At 50.4% G+C, this 16,621-nt stretch overlaps 1 protein-coding gene across 3 annotated transcripts in view; it reads left to right on the top strand.

Moving 5' to 3' along the window:
• Nucleotides 1-16,621, top strand: part of SORCS2 (sortilin related VPS10 domain containing receptor 2) — an 857,365-nt gene that overhangs the window by 777,010 nt on the left and 63,734 nt on the right. For all 3 annotated transcript variants that reach the window (XM_025195414.1, XM_025195405.1, XM_025195408.1), the window contains exons 13-14: nucleotides 342-433; nucleotides 1,416-1,523. In XM_025195414.1, coding sequence (XP_025051199.1) covers nucleotides 342-433; nucleotides 1,416-1,523 — 200 coding nt within the window. The remainder of the gene's footprint in view (nucleotides 1-341; nucleotides 434-1,415; nucleotides 1,524-16,621) is intronic.

The raw sequence follows: 16,621 nt of genomic DNA, 5'->3' as shown, positions 1-16,621 counted from the left end.
AGGAATGCCATTGTGAGTACACATCTGGACTGAGATCATTATGGGTTGTTTAACCTGACTGTGGTTTGAACCTGAACATACCCTGATTTATTACCTTAAATTTCGTTTTCAACTTAGAGAAATCCACAACTTGGAGAAAACAATTCACATTATGTAACCAGCTTTATAATAATTGTGTACATTACTGGATAAAATTAATTCTTACATACTATTGAGTTTAAAAAGTAGATGGTTCCAAACAGCTAAAACCTCATAATTGTTTTAATCATGTTTCAAGAATGCATTTTATTTCTGATAGCTTAGACACCTGTTCAGTTGCTCTTTTGTTGTCCACTTTCTAGGTTTTTGAAGAAGAACATCATATCTTGTATCTGGACCACGGTGGAGTTATTGTGGCCATCAAAGACACTTCTATCCCTCTGAAAATACTCAAGTAATGCTCCAGTCAGTTATAGTATGGCTATTACAAATTTAAGACCTCAATTATAGTTTGGAGTTTAAAATGAGCATTTCAATATGTATGCATTAGAAACCCAGGTGGAGTCATCTTAATTTAACATTCATTAAACCAACAAACTGCAGATGAACATTTTGTTTAAGGTTACCTAATGATGCCATTAGTACAACTAGTAGAATATAACTATCCACATTGGAATCTGGCAATGGTCTGAACTTCTGGGCTTCTATGAGTAATGGACATGTATTGATCACAAACACTTTGTCCTCTGCTTTACATACTACTACTACTATTTCCTCATGATGCTTATAACAGTGTGGGTATATGACCAATTGTCTGGAGAAAAGGATAATGTTAATAAAACATTTGAGAGACTGGGACTAAATTTAGGAAAGAGAAGGGATTTCTGGAGTCACAGTGGTTGGGTGCAGAAAGAAAATGTAGCCTGAACATTAACTTATGTTTTAATTCACACTGTCTTGTCCTTTCAACATCCTTAGAAACCACTTGACAAAATGAGTGAATTTGTGAAATGTGATAGTGTTTATAGTTTTGGTAGTGTTGGAGTGATGTTATAGCCAAAATGATCCAGGAAGTTTGTGAAAATAGTCTTTATAGTGCAGACACCTCTCACAACAATAAACTTAGTAAAATGAAACCAATAATAGGCTCTTAGGAAGATAGCAGGATAGTGCAGTGACAACCTTCAGCACTGACATAACCGAGACAGTCTGGTCATGCAGCCTGCAGCCAGTTTAACAGTAACATTGTTTAATGAAGATGTCAAGCCCTTGGATTTGCTGTTAAGGGAGGCATCACATTTACTTTGTTATTTTAACTAGGCAAATAACTGAATTTTGAGTACAACTGCTTTAAGATTTCATTCAATGTAATACAATAATAATGAGGCTATTTATTAAAGGACTGCAGTGAACAGAGGGCATTTCTCTTTTTACAGATTCAGCATTGATGAGGGCCAGACATGGAGTACACATAATTTTACCAGCACTTCAGTTTTTGTAGATGGACTACTCAGTGAACCTGGAGATGAGACATTAGTCATGACGTAAGTCACTATTCATTCAGGCTACCCTTCAGTGTTTAACCTTGAACTCAAGTGGTCTATGAATCAGTGGCTTTGGTGGCTTGCAATCAAATGAGCTTTTACAATGAGCAGGACTGAACAGCACTGTAATGCAACCTGCCCAAAGTCAAACATTTCAACTATAAACATGAAGTGTAGTGTTTTATATTTTGTATTTCATAGTCATGACCTGAAACAGTGGGGAATAATGGGTGTAAATGCACATTTGAAAAATGGTAGGTAAAAATCATCATCTTCCATATTTTTGTCCTGTTTCTTGTAGTCTCTAAGGTGTTGTTTGCTAATAATAGGTTCCTAGCCTTTTCTGTTATGGAAATTATCTTCTCATAGTAAACCAATAAACTGTTGTCTTAGTAATCTAGCATTGCATTAATGATGTCTAACCAAGTACCCTGTAATGAATACACAGTCTCACTACTTCTCTGTAGTTATTGTGGCATATGCTATTAATAGAATGTTAAATAAGCATACAGCATAACATTTGGTTCTTTAGCTGCATTGCTTAAAAATCTGGGATAACTGGATCCAAGGGGTAGGCTTGTGTCCATCTAAACAAAAATACTCATATTTTTAAACCATCTGGAACTAAGACTCAAAAGCACAAATTATAGACAAGAGCTTTGATAGTCCTTTCTCCATTCTTGTGTTGTCTTCAGGAATCGTAGGAGAAGCAAGAAGGGGGCTTTCACCACCTTTGTACATATTTGGGGGCTTCTTAGGAGGTAGAAGTTTTCCTACCATCTATTGATGTAACCTCATGTCTACCCTTATTGGACTTGGAAAGTAGACTGATTACATTGCATTTGACTGAGGACCAGATCTGGAGTTGCCATTAGACTTTTGAGCAGCTCTACTCTTGTTGCCTTTCATTTGCACTGTATGGTTTAGAAGGAAGTTGAAGCTTTCTCTTCAGAATTTCTCTCTTTTCCCCAATGTTTCTTCCATGCTACGATATATCTATACATAAAATATGTATGTATACATGCGTATGTATATTTGTTCTAATACGGGAGTGTATTAACCTGGATAGTACATTGAATTACCACCAGGATATTGCTTCTGGTAACTTGTTCAGAACCATATCAGGTATTTCTAGATAGCACTGAACTCTGCTGTGTAGACATATTGTAGCAGGGAGCTTGGTGCTCCTGCTACTTTAAGGGAAGGCAGGCTGCAGGAGAGGCAGAGAGCAATCAAGGGAGCCACACATGACCCAAAAGGAGCTGGGCTTTCAGGAAATAAATCCAGGGCTGGAGCTAGGCAGAGCCATGGAGAGAAGAGCTTCTGAGTAAGAGAACTGTAGCAAGGCTCCTGACTAATACTTGAGATGGAGTAGGCAAGGCTGGTGGTTTAGGGACTGAGACTGTAGGGACAGTGAAAGTCTCAACTGACTCGGGAGTGGGGCCAGGGCCTGAGGGATAGGGCCCATGGCCAAGGAGAAAGACCACAGCTGAAGAGGAATGAGAGCAGGCAGGGTCAGGGACCTATAGCCCACAAGGGGCAAGAACCAGGATTAGGGACCCATAGCCCAGGAAGGGCGAGAACCAGGGCCAAAGGGGCCCATAGCCCAGGAGGGATGAAGTCTGTTGGAGGTAATGAGACCTGAGTCCTGGAGGAACAGAGAATGCAGGCTTGAGCCCAAGAGGGGCTGAGATTATTTGAGGTACAGAGGCCCGAGCCCAGGAGGGGCCTGGACGATTAAAGGCACAGAAGCCAGGAGCCCCTGTAGTGGCAGAGATTGTTCCAGGTTTAGAGGCTCACATTGATTGGAGTTGATGCTGGGGCTGAAAGCCCGTGGGTGAGACATGGGTCTTAATGCCCAATGCGACTTAACACCCAATGACAGGGAAGTGATTGTTAATATCTGTGAGGCTTGGGCATGGCCAAAAGGGGAGATGAAGAGGCCACATAATTAGCACTTAAGGTGATGAGCAGTGACATCTGTGTTTAGAGATATGCAATCTCACTTGGGCAGCCCTGGGCAGCTTTCCTTTTGTCTAATAAAGGATAATTACTTCAAGATGTGGCAGGTGAGTTGAAGGGGAGATTGACCAAAGAAAGTAAAGTTGATGAGGGGGGGCTACCAGGGCATCATGACCACCCCTGGGGCAGGACCCCATTGCACATATCCTTAGCCAAAATGGAGTTTAGGACTTGTTTTGTTAACTACTGCTACCAAACTGTGGCATAAACAGCTTCGTCTGGCAAGGGAATATAGTCAGGGAGTCATAATACCAGTCTGACTTTGGTGATTTTGAAGTACCCAGTCTTTAGAAATTTTGGGGGAACAAGAATCAATTTTTATGAGCTTAGATCTGCCACTGCCACATGTCTTAGCTAAAAGATGCTGCTGAACTGTTTTTCCTGTTGTAGGCCCATTTACACAATTTCAGAGATTATGGCATTAATACTGTAGATAGATGGTTTAAGGAAAATAATTTGTCATTGTATTTTTGGAAGTTACTGTACATGAATTTCATTGTAAGAGTTCATCTATGTGTTTCATTGTTTCCATATCAATAGGTTCAGGATACACATCAAAAGTTTTTTGTTGAATAGGTAAACACACAAAGTCAGGCCAGAATTTGAGAGTGATTTCCAGAGTAGAACCACATTTTCAATCACTGTGAGCTCACATGTGAATAGTTAATCCTCACTGCTTCCAAAAATAATGGAAAGAAAGAGAAAATCCATTTTCAAGGCAAAAAGTATACATTTCCATAATTTCCATTGGTCCTGATTATAATTTATTCTTAGGGCTAAGTTTCCAAAAGGGAGAAGTCCTAGCTGATTTATACAGAAATTTAATTTATGTGGGTAGTTATCACAGTGATGCACACAAGTGTCCCCTTAGGCATTGCAATGGGCATTTGTTTGCATAAATACCCAGATTTCAAGCATGACTCTGCAGATTGCTCACACAAATGAGCTGCACGTTCATTTTTCCCAGAGCCACGGGAAGAGTTAAATCTGGTGGGAATAACACCCAACAAGGATAAGCAACGTAAAAACCAATAGTCCCGGTCCCTTTCATTAAGAAAGACAAAAATGAAGGTGGGGTTACTGCCCATTCACTGTTGTGGGGGTGGTTTATGCATTTTCCACTAAACAATAACTGGATGAAAATCCAAAATAACCCTTGGAGCAGGGATGGGATACCAGGAATCTGATTTCCAGCATAGCCTTAGGGGATTCCAGTCCACTTCCACTTTCCAGAAGAGTGCCCTAACCACCAGGCTACAATCCAGACTAGGATGAAGATATTCTTGAGTCTTTCTATTGAAGCTGTGCATCTAGGGAGCCATGAATTGAAGAGTCATGGGGGCAGAAAAACAGCAAGCAAGAGCAAGGATGATTCGGTAGTCAATTGATAGAGACCTACCAAATTCATGGCAGAAGTGGCGTGCACAGTGTCTCCTTTCATCTTGCAGGTTCCCCTGATGATTGGTGGAAGGGCCCCACTTGTGGCTGTCTCCTTACCAGTGGGGAGGTGAAAACTGTGGCCTTAAATATGGTGCTGTGTTTACCCCCTGCCACTGATTGGCTGAGGGGTCCCGGATAGCGCTGCTGTCTGCTGCTGACTGGTGGGGAGTCAAAAACAGTGCCATGTTTAAAACCACAGTTTTAGCTTCCCTGCTGATCAGAAGGGAGAAGTCGAGTCTTCTCTTAATCAGCAGTGAGCAGGGGGCAAGGGGTGAGGTGCGTGCAGGGGAACATGCAAAATTAAAGGAGCCGCTGCACACTGTACTTCTGCCGTGAATTCAGTAGGTCCCTACCAATTGATAAAGACAGCCCATAGAAGGTTCCTGGTGTCCCATCCTCACTCCCAAAATTATTGAGTTTTCAGCCAATTCTTGTTTAATGGAAAATGGATTGTGGGATATTGCATTGAGCTTACAAGTCTAACTGCATTTACCTGAATTACAATACTGAGGCTAGTTACCTAATTTTTTTGATGTTGTAGTGTGTAAGATGGAGGTGCATAGGATGCTTTCTGAATCTTACCTTTAGATACCATGGAAATTAGAGTAATTATGAAGTAGCACAACAATGGGTGGGTGAGTGGGACTTGAGCTCGAGGTGCTGCCTAACAGAGGCAGGAGCTGCCAGAATGGAGCTGGGGGTCACTCCCCCAATGCACACCCTGCACCTTCCCTGCAGCAGCTATAGCTCCAGTAGTGAGGAGGGCAAAGCATCAGCATCAGTGCACAGAATAGGAGAAACAGCATCCAGAGACTTGCTGCTGTGGGGAGGAGGCATCGCACATTAGTGACAAAAAAAGATTGCAACCTCCTGCAGCAGCAAATCTCCAGCCACTACCTCTGCACCACCCATCCAAGGCAGAAAATTGACCAGTTACACTGCTTATGATTAAATAGTGAGGTTGGAATTCTGCTTAAATTTTCACTTCAGTGGGTGAGTCTATGCATGCATTTGATCCGGGACCAGTTTACTTGAGAGTAAACTACTTGTGAATAAATGCTTCCAGGCAGGTGTCTATACATGCAGGGATGTGGGAACAGATTTGCTGTTCCTAGCAGCAAACTGCTCCCACTTCCTGTGGCCCTGCAATGGGCCCTTGCCACAACCAAGGGGAGCTCAAGGCTCTAGCGACAGCTGGCCAGGCACTTCCCTGGCCAGGAGCAGTGTGCACAGAGCAGGGCAGCACATGGCAGTTGTCTCATTGCCACCTCTGCCTCCCCTAGCTAAGGCTGCTTCAGCCTCTGCCCCTGGCAGCAATGCCTAGTGCTCTGGGCTCTTGCTGGCCACTGCACTTGTCCCGCTGGCCCACTGTGCTGACTGCCAGCTGGTCCATGGCCATCTGGGCCCTCCCAGCTCCCCGATGCACAATGACCACCTGCCAGGCTACATTGCACCATCCCAGGGCCATGGGCACCATGTAGCTGCCAGCTGTATCCCCATCCTGCTGGCTGAACCTCAGCAGGGACACTGATGATGTGCTGCTTGATGCCACCACTGGGAACAGCCACACCCTTCTGGGCCTCCATCCAGGCCGCCTCTGGGTTCTCCAGGAGTGGTGCCTGCACATAGTCCAGCAGACTTGGGATGATGAACAGTGGCTGGAGTGACCGGGAAACCTTCCTGACCTCCTGGAGCAGCTCTGCCTGCACCTGGAGCAGCAGGGCATTGCCATGCAACAGCCCTTCCCTGCAGACACCTGACTGACCCTCGCCCTGTGGAACCTGGCCATGCCCACCACCCTCCACTATATGGGCCACCTCTTTGGGGTGGGCAAGGCCACTGAGGGTTAGGCTAACCTGGAAGTGTGGAGTAATCTCCTGGGCCTGCTGGGGCACACAGTGCTCCAGGTGAATCACCCCCTGGTGGTGGAGACAGGGTTCCATGCCCTGGGATTCCCCCAGTGCATCAGCACCCTCAACGGGACCCACATTTCCATCACCTGCCTGCCCTTTGACAACCACCCCTACTACAGCTAGAGGGACTTTCACTATATTGTGCTCCAGGCTGTCTTCAACCATCATGATGCCTTCACCAATGTGAGTGCTGGCTGGGCGGACAGTGCCCATGACACCCATGTATTTCTGAATTCTGCCCTGCTAGCTCTAGTGCAGAATGGGCGCTTCACACTGGGGGTGCCAGGCCTTCAGCTGGGCACTGTGGTGCTCCTGCCCCTCCTCAATGGAGACCCCACCTATTCGCTCATGCCCTGGCTTATGCAGCCCTATGCCAGCCAGCTGGGCCCCCACCAAACCCACTTTAACTGCTGTTGGGCCAAACCCACGCCCTGATGGAGTGTGCTTTTTGCCGCCTCAAGGGATGCTGGCACACCCTCACCGTCTGCCTTGAGTTCACCAAGGACAACATCCCTCAAGTCATCATTGCTGCCTGCATGCTGCATAACATCTGTGAGGCCCAGTTTTGTGAGGCCTGTGCAGAGGAGGCACAGTGGGCAGAGGACAACTGGCAGTGGGAGCATCAGCTGTGGCAGCAGCAACAGTAGTAGGCCATCTCTGCAGAGGCCCTGGGTGAGCCATGCACCTACAAGCGGGGCCAGGACACCGGGTGCGAGAGGTGCTGGGCAACCAACTCCTCTTGTACTCCCTAGTGTAGCCCATCTGGACAGCTGCCAATGGACCATCCACTCCCAGCACTATACTCACTGCAGACACATCTCAGAACCCCACTTTATTCCCCTCACATCAAACAGACCCTTCCACAACAAAGAGACCCCCCCTCCTCTTCCCTCCCCAACAAAGAGACCCCTGCCTCCCTACCCAACAGCAGAGCCCATCCCCCTTCCCTCTGCAACAACAGAACCCCTCCACTACCTACCCCACCCACCAACAGTAAAACACCTTCTTCCCTATGCAAACTATTTACAATGCGATGGTTTTTGTAAGTACCCTCCAGGGGTGTGCGGCCATGGAGTGTGAGCACCTAGGGGATGGAGCCTAGGAACAAGCGATCACTATCCTGGCCTGGCTGTTTGCCTATAGATGTACACACTGTGCCAAGCCTGGCGGGTGCAGCTGTTGGTCCCCCAGCATGCTGGTCCCCCAGCATGGGTGACTCCCTCTCCAGCAGCTGGTGGCCACGACCAGCAGGGCCAGTGCACTGTCCTGGGCCTGCTGCAGGCAGCTCCAGCTCCACACCTATGTGGAGCTGGGGCAGGCAGGGGGCCAGGGTAGGGGCTCCTGGCCTGTGGAGGTGATGATGTACCTCTGTCCAGGACAATGATGGAACCTGCTACTAGGCAGTGGGTGGCTACCAGGGGCTAGGCAGGGCTGCAGTCAGGGGCAGGACAGCAGATGGCAAGAAGGCAACTGCCAGGGCCAGGATGGTGTTCAGCACTTGGTGGTCATCCTCTGTGTCCTCCACTGCCCTGGCCATGAGCACACCCTGCTCCTGGAGGGACTCCAGGGCCAGGAGCTGCACCCTAAATTCATGGTCTGCCCGGTCCTGTGCATCCTCATGGGTGATGTCCTCTGCCCACCACACGCATCTGTCTGCCGGAGGTCCTCTGCAGCCATCACCAGCTGGCCCAGGAGGAGGGTGCACTTCTGGGTCCTTCTGCAGAGCTGGCACATCCACAGGGTCCCAGCATGGGTTACAGCAACACTGAGACTGTATCCCAGCTGCCATTGTGGCCTCTCCCCTGTGTGCAGCTGCAGGGCCTGCAGAGCCATGAGAAAGAAGCTGTTTTTGAGAGTTTGCAACATTTCTGAGAGAAAATGCTCTGTACCAGGGGCCCATGTGATGCCCAGCATCAGATTGGGGGTTGGGCATGCACAGGTACCCAGGGATCATGGTAAGTCAGCCGGGTAGGCCTAGGCCCAGCTGGCTGCCAGCTGAGCCCCCTATCCCAGCTCACTCCCAAGGGGCTGGTGGGCTGCTGGGTGCTGGCCATGTGCAGCCTGCCTCCCCTGTCCTTTTCCCAGGCCAGGCTTCTGGCAGCACCTGCTGTCGCTCCAGATCCCATTCCCCCACTTCTCCTCCTGCAGGCCACCCTGTCTCCTGTGCTGCTGCCAAGCCCATGGCACCTGTGTTCAGGGGGTGTGGGTCTCCTGGACAGTGCAGTGAAGTGTCTCACGTAGATACACCCAGTCATAGCTTTGAGAACCCCATACAACCAAACTTCCTTTCTCTTCATCAAAAAACAAGCCAAACAAAGCTCTGTATCAAACAGTGGAACACACTAAGCAGAAATTTTTCCAAGACATGGAAAGTGATTCAGAGACTCCATGAAGTCCATTAGGGACTGCTGCTGTTATTGATTATATGTTTAAGGGGTTCAGGTACTATGTTTATGAGCAGTAGTATAAAACCATAAGATAGAAGGATACAGAATGTGATTGTAAATTTTAAGTATAAAATATAGCAATCTAATTCTACCAAGCCTATATATATCTTGGTACAAATGGATTTTTATTTTTTAATAATTTTGACAGATAATATTGATGCTTATTTTTAAGCATTTGTTTCATTTTTTATCGATTGAAATTTTCAGGATTGCATGAAATTAGGGGTTTGGGGAAAAGGCAATTTATTAATGACAAATGTAACTACTGTAGGACTGCTGCCAGCTGAGCAGCAGAGGTGCCATCTGTCCCAGCTCTGCTCACCCATAGCTCCCTCGGACACTTTATCACTTCCTCTTCCATTGTTTCCAGTCCCCTGGGGTTTCTGGGAGTTGCCATCCAAACTACCGTCAGCATGGTTCTATAGGACTGCTCCTCCTGTCATCATGCACTCCATTATCCATAATTTTTCTTACATCCTTTTTATATGAATTTCAGTGATTAACTATGGAAATATGTTCTCGGTCAGTGAGTGTAAGGTGAAATCGATGTTTATCAACAGTTACTGATAAAAATTGAATCCTGCCAAAGCTATATATATTGCTATATAGCTATATATGCAATATATATAGGGTAGGCTGGCCACTGCTGGGAAGGCTGACCTGGAGATGTGTAGTGCCCTCCAGGATGTGCTGGCGCACACAGTGTTCAAGGTGCCTGTGAAGGAATAAGACAAAACTCACAACCTGGAGGGCCAGCAGGGCTGCAGCTGGAGACTGGAAAGGAAGGAAAATACCCACCCAAGTTCTGGAGCAGCCTCTCACTCAGGATTGGTGGAAGGAGGCCACCCAAAGGTATTTCTGGCCCCGGAGAGGGGCAGAGAGAGGTCAGTTCCCTTCAGGCTGCAGGGAGAGGGGAGCGGCTGAGCGTCCCAGCAGGCAAAGAATGTGGAACATGCCGAGGAACATTGCGGGAGTGACCCTGAGGCAGGCGGAGGCCTGCACACATGTGGCCGGTGGTAATCTCTGGAGCGTAGCTGCAGCTGAGGATCCAGAGTGAGGGAGTCCACAAGGCCTAAGAGAATCTTCAGAGTGGAGTTTTTCAACAGAGGACCTGGAGGAGGGCCTGAGGGAAAAAAAAAAAACTACAGCCACCGGTAGAGCCTTCCTGCACATGGGGGAGACCCCAAAGAGACTGTGAACGTTCATAGGGGTGCAGGGCAGGCTAGCACATAGCAAAGAATGGACTAAGGGATTTTTTTTGTCTGGATTATGGTGATTGGGATGCTGAGCACCTGATCACAAGTAAAAGGGACATTGCCGGAGCCTGACAAGAAGGCTGAGAAGCAACCAGGGTTTTCTTTGTTTTTTGCTGTTTCTTTTGATTTCTTGAGCACAGGCCAAGACCAGCCCCTGGAAGGGTGCACCCAAAAGAGGCCCAAGGACACCCTGGGTAGGGGACCAAAAATAAGACCACAACAGGCAGCACTACGACCTGGCTGTGGAAGAATATTGTGAACACCATCTGGAGAGGCTAGGCTGGGGTAAAGCGGAGGTTTTGGAGCCCCACAGAAGAAATAGGAATCAAGACCAGGCAGGAACACCGTGGGCAGTTCCTCCCGGGAATACATATCAAAGTCATGGCAGGCGAGAAATCATAAAATCTACTTCCTGGCAGATCAGGTGATCCAGAGCCAAGGTCTGCCCCATCACCACCTATAGGCAGATGAGCTCAGGGCAGCAGTAGCAAGCCCTATAATACCTACAGCCGCCCCAGTGCAGGGCTTACTATGTGAGTGGAGCTGGTATGACTGGTGGCTCTGCTTGGTCCTGGCTGAAGGCAATGGTGTGTGGCTCCAGGCAAAGTCCTCAGATGGTGGGGTGGGGAATGTGGGCATCTAGGCAAGGGCCCCAGGAGCTGGTGCTGCTGGCAGCCAGTGGTAACATGGCTGGCTGTGCCTTTTGGCTGGGGCTGAGACTGCAGAGCTGTCAGGGCAGGCACCCTTAGCTGCCTGGGCTCCCCAAGCTGTGTTTGGAGACTGCAGGCAGGGAGCTCAGTAGGACAGACTGCTGAGACTCCAAGGGACCCTACCCTGGTCACAAATCACCACGGTTGCCAGGTTGGGGCAGGGGCTCAGTCAGGCCATGCATGCTTCTGTGTACAGCACACCTGCAGCCTGGGTCCTGGGGCATGAGGATCTCTGCTGGTTGCTGCATAAAAGGCATGGACTTATAGGCACTCCCTGACCAATGATTGTGGTCGATGATGGTGACCCACTGTACCCACAAGGCCTTGACCTTTATGCAGCACTGCAGCGCCAACTGGTCATGCCCGTGCTGCTGCACCCAGCCTGACAGCCCCTCATACACATGGGCGTTGGAGCACCTGCCCTGTGTGAACTGGCAGTCCACTGCCACCTTCCCCATAGCACCATGAGGTTGCCAGTCTCCTTCATGGACCAGTTGGAGCCCTGTGGGAAATGATGAATCCATTGGGACTCCCATGCTGATTCTCCAAACCTCCACGCAGCTGTCCCTGTGCTGCTGGGCCTGGGTAGCTGCCTGCAATGCCCAGTGCTGGGGCACAGTTCAGGACTGGCAGCTGCACAGTGAGCCAAAGGCCCACAGCACCTGCAGGCTTTGAACAGGCTGCTGAGCTGTGGGCCTTATGCTGGAGCTGGCCCCCATGGCCAGTAGCTGCCTACAGCTGGCCCTGGATGCTGGCAGGCTTGTCAGGAATCTGCAACACCCTGCAGCCCTGAATGGTCTGTGGTGCTAGGCAGCAGTGCTGTGTGGCAGGGCCATGAAGTATATGTGACCCAGGTTTGAGCACCTGCTGTGATTCCAAGTGATCTAGTTTCAAAACTTCTCTGAATAAGACAGCTCTGGGCCTTGAATCTTGCTTGCACACACCACCAGGTGCAATCCTGCGTGCGAGACCAAACCCATGTGCTCTACCAGGCTACATGCTGGCCTGACCCCACGTGCCCAGATCTGTCTATGTGCTTGTCCAACCTCGGCACATGCCAACCTGATCCTGTATACCATATCTGGCCGTGCACCAAACAGATTCCACAGGCCCAGATCTAGCAGGGCCACATTATCTGACCTGCAGGACTCCTGACAGGTCCAGAAATTCAGAAGCAGGAGAGCATCAATTAATATTTACTTCACTTCTCTGCCATCAAATTTTGGACCTTCCTGTAATTTCTGGGGAGTCCCACAGATGAAATGACATGGCTTCATGGATCAGATCTGGCCTGTGGTTGTTGAGCACCACCGATTTATGCCATGGTAGAAGACTTATGTAGAAAAAGAACAAATTTTCTGTATTGATCGTTAACTCAATAAGTAAAGTTTTGTTAGTGTTTTCTCTAAATTAACCAGAGTGAGTACATTGAATTTCTTGAAATTAGACATGGACTATTAGGCTTCTTTTTATTTTGTCTTCAATTCTTTAAAGTGAAAATTAACATAATCCAATGTTGCCATTTGCAGTAAACCCTTTATCCACTTATTTGCACTGGACTGAATAATGGCCCCACTTAGTGGAAAAAGGTAGAATTTTATGTGTGAAGTACTGCCATTCTTCTTTAAAGACAGCAACTCATGTTGGAAGTTTCAAAGCTCATTAAAAATGTAACGTAATGACATTGTTGTTCAAATTCCCATTTATCACTTTTCAGCTCCTACAGTGGGATGCTAAAAATTAGTTTAGGTAGAATGAAGGTAGAATTTGGTAGAATCCCAGTATCTGTGCCACCTCTGATACAACAGAGCAGAAGGACTTACGGACCCTTTGTGTGGGGGCCTAATGGGGACTGAATATGGGGTTGTCTCCTAGGCTAGGACAGAAGTTACACGTAAACCAGTTTAAGTGATCAGAAACTGGTTTAAACCGGTAACAGAACAGAAGTTCAGTGTGAATAAACCAGTTTCAAAATGGCCCAAACTGGTTTAAGATAAACCTGGTTGAATATAGTATCACTTAACTGATTTGAGTCAAACCAGTTTATGGAACATCTGTCCCAGACCCCTTCATGGTTTAAGTGAAACAAGAGTCCCCCAGCATGCTTTGCAGCTAGCAGTGCTGTCTGCTCCAGACAGCAGGCCTGACCCCGCCCCTATTCTCTCTAGCCAGAGCAGGGGCAGGACCATGGTCAGAAACTGGCCTGGCATTGCCCCTACAGCTAACGGGGCAGGGAGGGGATCCCCCCTCCCTTCCCTTTCCCCCAGGGCACCATAGCCCGGGTCTGCCTGGCTGGGTGGAGCAGCCCCTGTCAGGGTAGCTGCCCCCCCCGCCAATACAGGGGCAGGGGCAGGGGTAGGGGCAAAGCCAGCTGGCATCGCCCAACCATCTACTGGCCTCGCCTGCAGCTGGGGCTGGGGCTGGGGCTGGGGCTGGTGTGCTGTTAGGCCAGACTGTCATGAAGCTGCAGCCAGTTAGGAAGGGCCCAGGTCCTGCAGCCTGACCCAAGCCAGCCCTGCTGGACCCTTCTCAGCTGGCTGTGGCCCCATGACAGCCCCACCTGGCCTGAGCATGGGAAAATAGGAGCAATTCGGCTGCACAGCTGCCGCAGCCCCAGCCCAGGCTGCAGCCCACTGGGAAGGGCCTGGCCCCCGTAACCCAGCTCATGCTGACCCCTCCACATCTGCCCTCAGCAGTGCCCGTGGGCCAGCCCAGCTCAGCCCAACAGCCCCAGCTCCAGCCTCAGCCCCAGGTGGATAGTGTGGCCATGCTGGCTGGCTCTGGCCAGGGCTCCCACCACGTGAGCAGCGAGCAGGGGGGAAAGCTGGCTAGACCCCAGCTGGGGTCCCTGTGCCTGTGCCTGAAAGGGAAGACAGGGAAGTTTAATTCCTCTATCTGCCCCGCTTCTCCTGGGGCGCTGCCCGGGCCAGTGTCTCTCCATATAGGGCTGTGTGAAACAACACCATTCGGCTTTGACTTCTGTTTTGATGGAACAGTATTTCGTTCCAAGTTTAGTTTTGTTTTGAAAGCACTGTTCCATTTTGTTTCAATGTTTTGCCCATAGGCTATAATGGGGAAGCACGGAACTGGAGGAGGAGCAGCGTCCTGTGCTCGCAGGTAGATCGGGGGCCTGCAAACCCGCAGGAGTCCGGCAGAGCCCCACAGCCCTCCCGGGGATGTGGGCAGGAGGCTGCTGCTGCCGCCTGGGACCGGCACTAGGAGCTGAGCCTGGTTGAGGGAGGTGGAGCGCAGCCCTGGCACTGCACTCCACTTCCCCCCACTGGGCTCAGTTCCATGGGGCTGGGAGCTGCTGGGCACTGAACCCAGTGGAGGGAGGCAGAGTACAGCCCGGCACTGCTCCCCACCTCTCTCCACCGGGCTTAGCACCCAGCAGCATGCTGCCTGGTGGGGGGAGGCAGTGCGCAGCACCGGGGCTACATGCCACCTCCCTCTACCAGGCTTAGCTCCCAGCAGCTCACAGCACCATGGAACTCAGCCTGGTGGTGGGAGGCAGAGCACAGCACCAGCTCTGCCTGCCTCCTGCCACTGGGCTGATCTCCATGGGGCTGGTGGAGTCAGAGTGCAGCCCGGTGGTGGAAGGCAGGCAGAGCCAGTGCTGCACTCCCATTGGCTCCACCAGCCCCATGGAGAGCATCCTGGCAGCAGGAGTCAGGGAGAACCAGGGCTGCACTCCCCCCGGCTGAGTGACATGGGGCTGTGGAGCTGCTTGGAGCGTAGCCCTGGCTCTCCCCTGCCTCCCACCAGGGAGGAAATTCAAAATGTTTCAAAACATTTTGACTGGCCTCATTTCATTTCAAGGATGTTTCAAAGCCCTTTGTTTCATTTAGATTTTGCTGTTTCAAGCTCAAAATGAATTGAAACAGTGTAAAAACAAACCAGCCGGTGAAGCTTCTCACAGCCCTTCTGGCTGAGCCTTCCTCCCTTGGGCACAAACCTGGCAAGGGCTGCTTCCCCACTCCCCCTCCAGGTACACCATGGCTGCTGTCCATGCAGGCGATGGTGGGGGTTTATACCCCTCCTCAATCATACTTAGCAACCTGCTGGTGGGAGGGCAGGGAAGGGGCATGCCCCCCACATCAGCTTCCCTCCAGTCTTGTGGCTGCTGTGAAAGGGAAGGTTCACTTTAGCACCCCCCTGGCTTCTAGCCTGAGCCACTGCAGGCATGTGCCTGCATTTCTGGAATCAAAAGTAAATGTCTATTCACTTGCAGATCAGTTCAATCTTTGCCGGTTAGACCAGGGGTGGGCAAAATATGGCCCATGGGCTGGATCTGGCCTACCAAGACTTTCATCCAGCCCATGCCCCCCACCCTCCCAGCAAATTGTGCCCCACCCAGCCCTTTTGCCCACGAGGATGGGAGCCCCCAAAATGTACACTATTCCCTGGCTCCCACCCTCATGGGTGGAAGGGCCCCACCTGGCCAGTGTGCACCTTCTGTGTAGGGCTGCTGCTGCAGCCCCTGGGGACCTGCTCTGCTTTCCCCATCTCCTCCTTGCTCCAGGCAGCAGGTAAAGGTGCAGCAGGGTGGAGCTGCATCTGGGAGGAAGCGCAGAGCATGAGGCTGGGGCTGGTGGCAGCACAGACCCTGTGCCTAGGGGGACAGGGGGCAGCGGTGGCATGGAACTGGAGTGGGCAGCATGTGGGTGTGAGGGAGCATGGGGGTTGGGGCCCCCCTCACACTTCTCCTGTGGTGTGCAGCCCTGGCAGATACTGACAGCAGCAGCAGGTGGAGTGCTCAGGGCACAGGTGACCAGTGGGGCGTGGTTCTGGCTAGCGCTAAACATCGAGCAAGGGGTGCAGCCTCCGCCATGCCACCTGTATTGCCAGCACTCCCTCATTCACAGCCCCTGCACTTGCACAGCAGGGAGGGAAGCTGCACATGCTGGAGCCAGCTACCTTCCCCACTGGGGCTACGCAGCACCAGAGAGGAGCCTCAGGCTGGAAGTGGCTGCCTTTCCAGACCCACAGGGGAAGATGCATAGGGCTTCCCTCCCATGCAGCGCATCCCTTGCAGGGAAGGCAGCTGGCTTCAGCATGTGGGGCTTCCCTCCCATGTTGTGCAAGTGCAGGGGCTGTGCATTAGTGGTGGAGAGCACCAGCAATACAGACAGCCTGGCAGAGACTGTGCCCCTCCCTGTGATGTGCAGTTCTGGCTGCCCTGATAGGTGTCTGCACCCTGAGTGTCCTGCCTGCTGCTGCTGTGCCATGGGGAGGTATGGAAGGGTCCCCACGCCCCCCCGCCATCCCTCACACCCCACACTCTGCCCCCAAAACTCCCCACATATATAC

Source organism: Alligator sinensis, unplaced genomic scaffold, assembly GCF_000455745.1.
Source record: "Alligator sinensis unplaced genomic scaffold, ASM45574v1 scaffold421_1, whole genome shotgun sequence".
NCBI classification, from domain to species: domain Eukaryota; kingdom Metazoa; phylum Chordata; order Crocodylia; family Alligatoridae; genus Alligator; species Alligator sinensis.
This window is presented reverse-complemented; position numbering and strand designations above follow the sequence as displayed.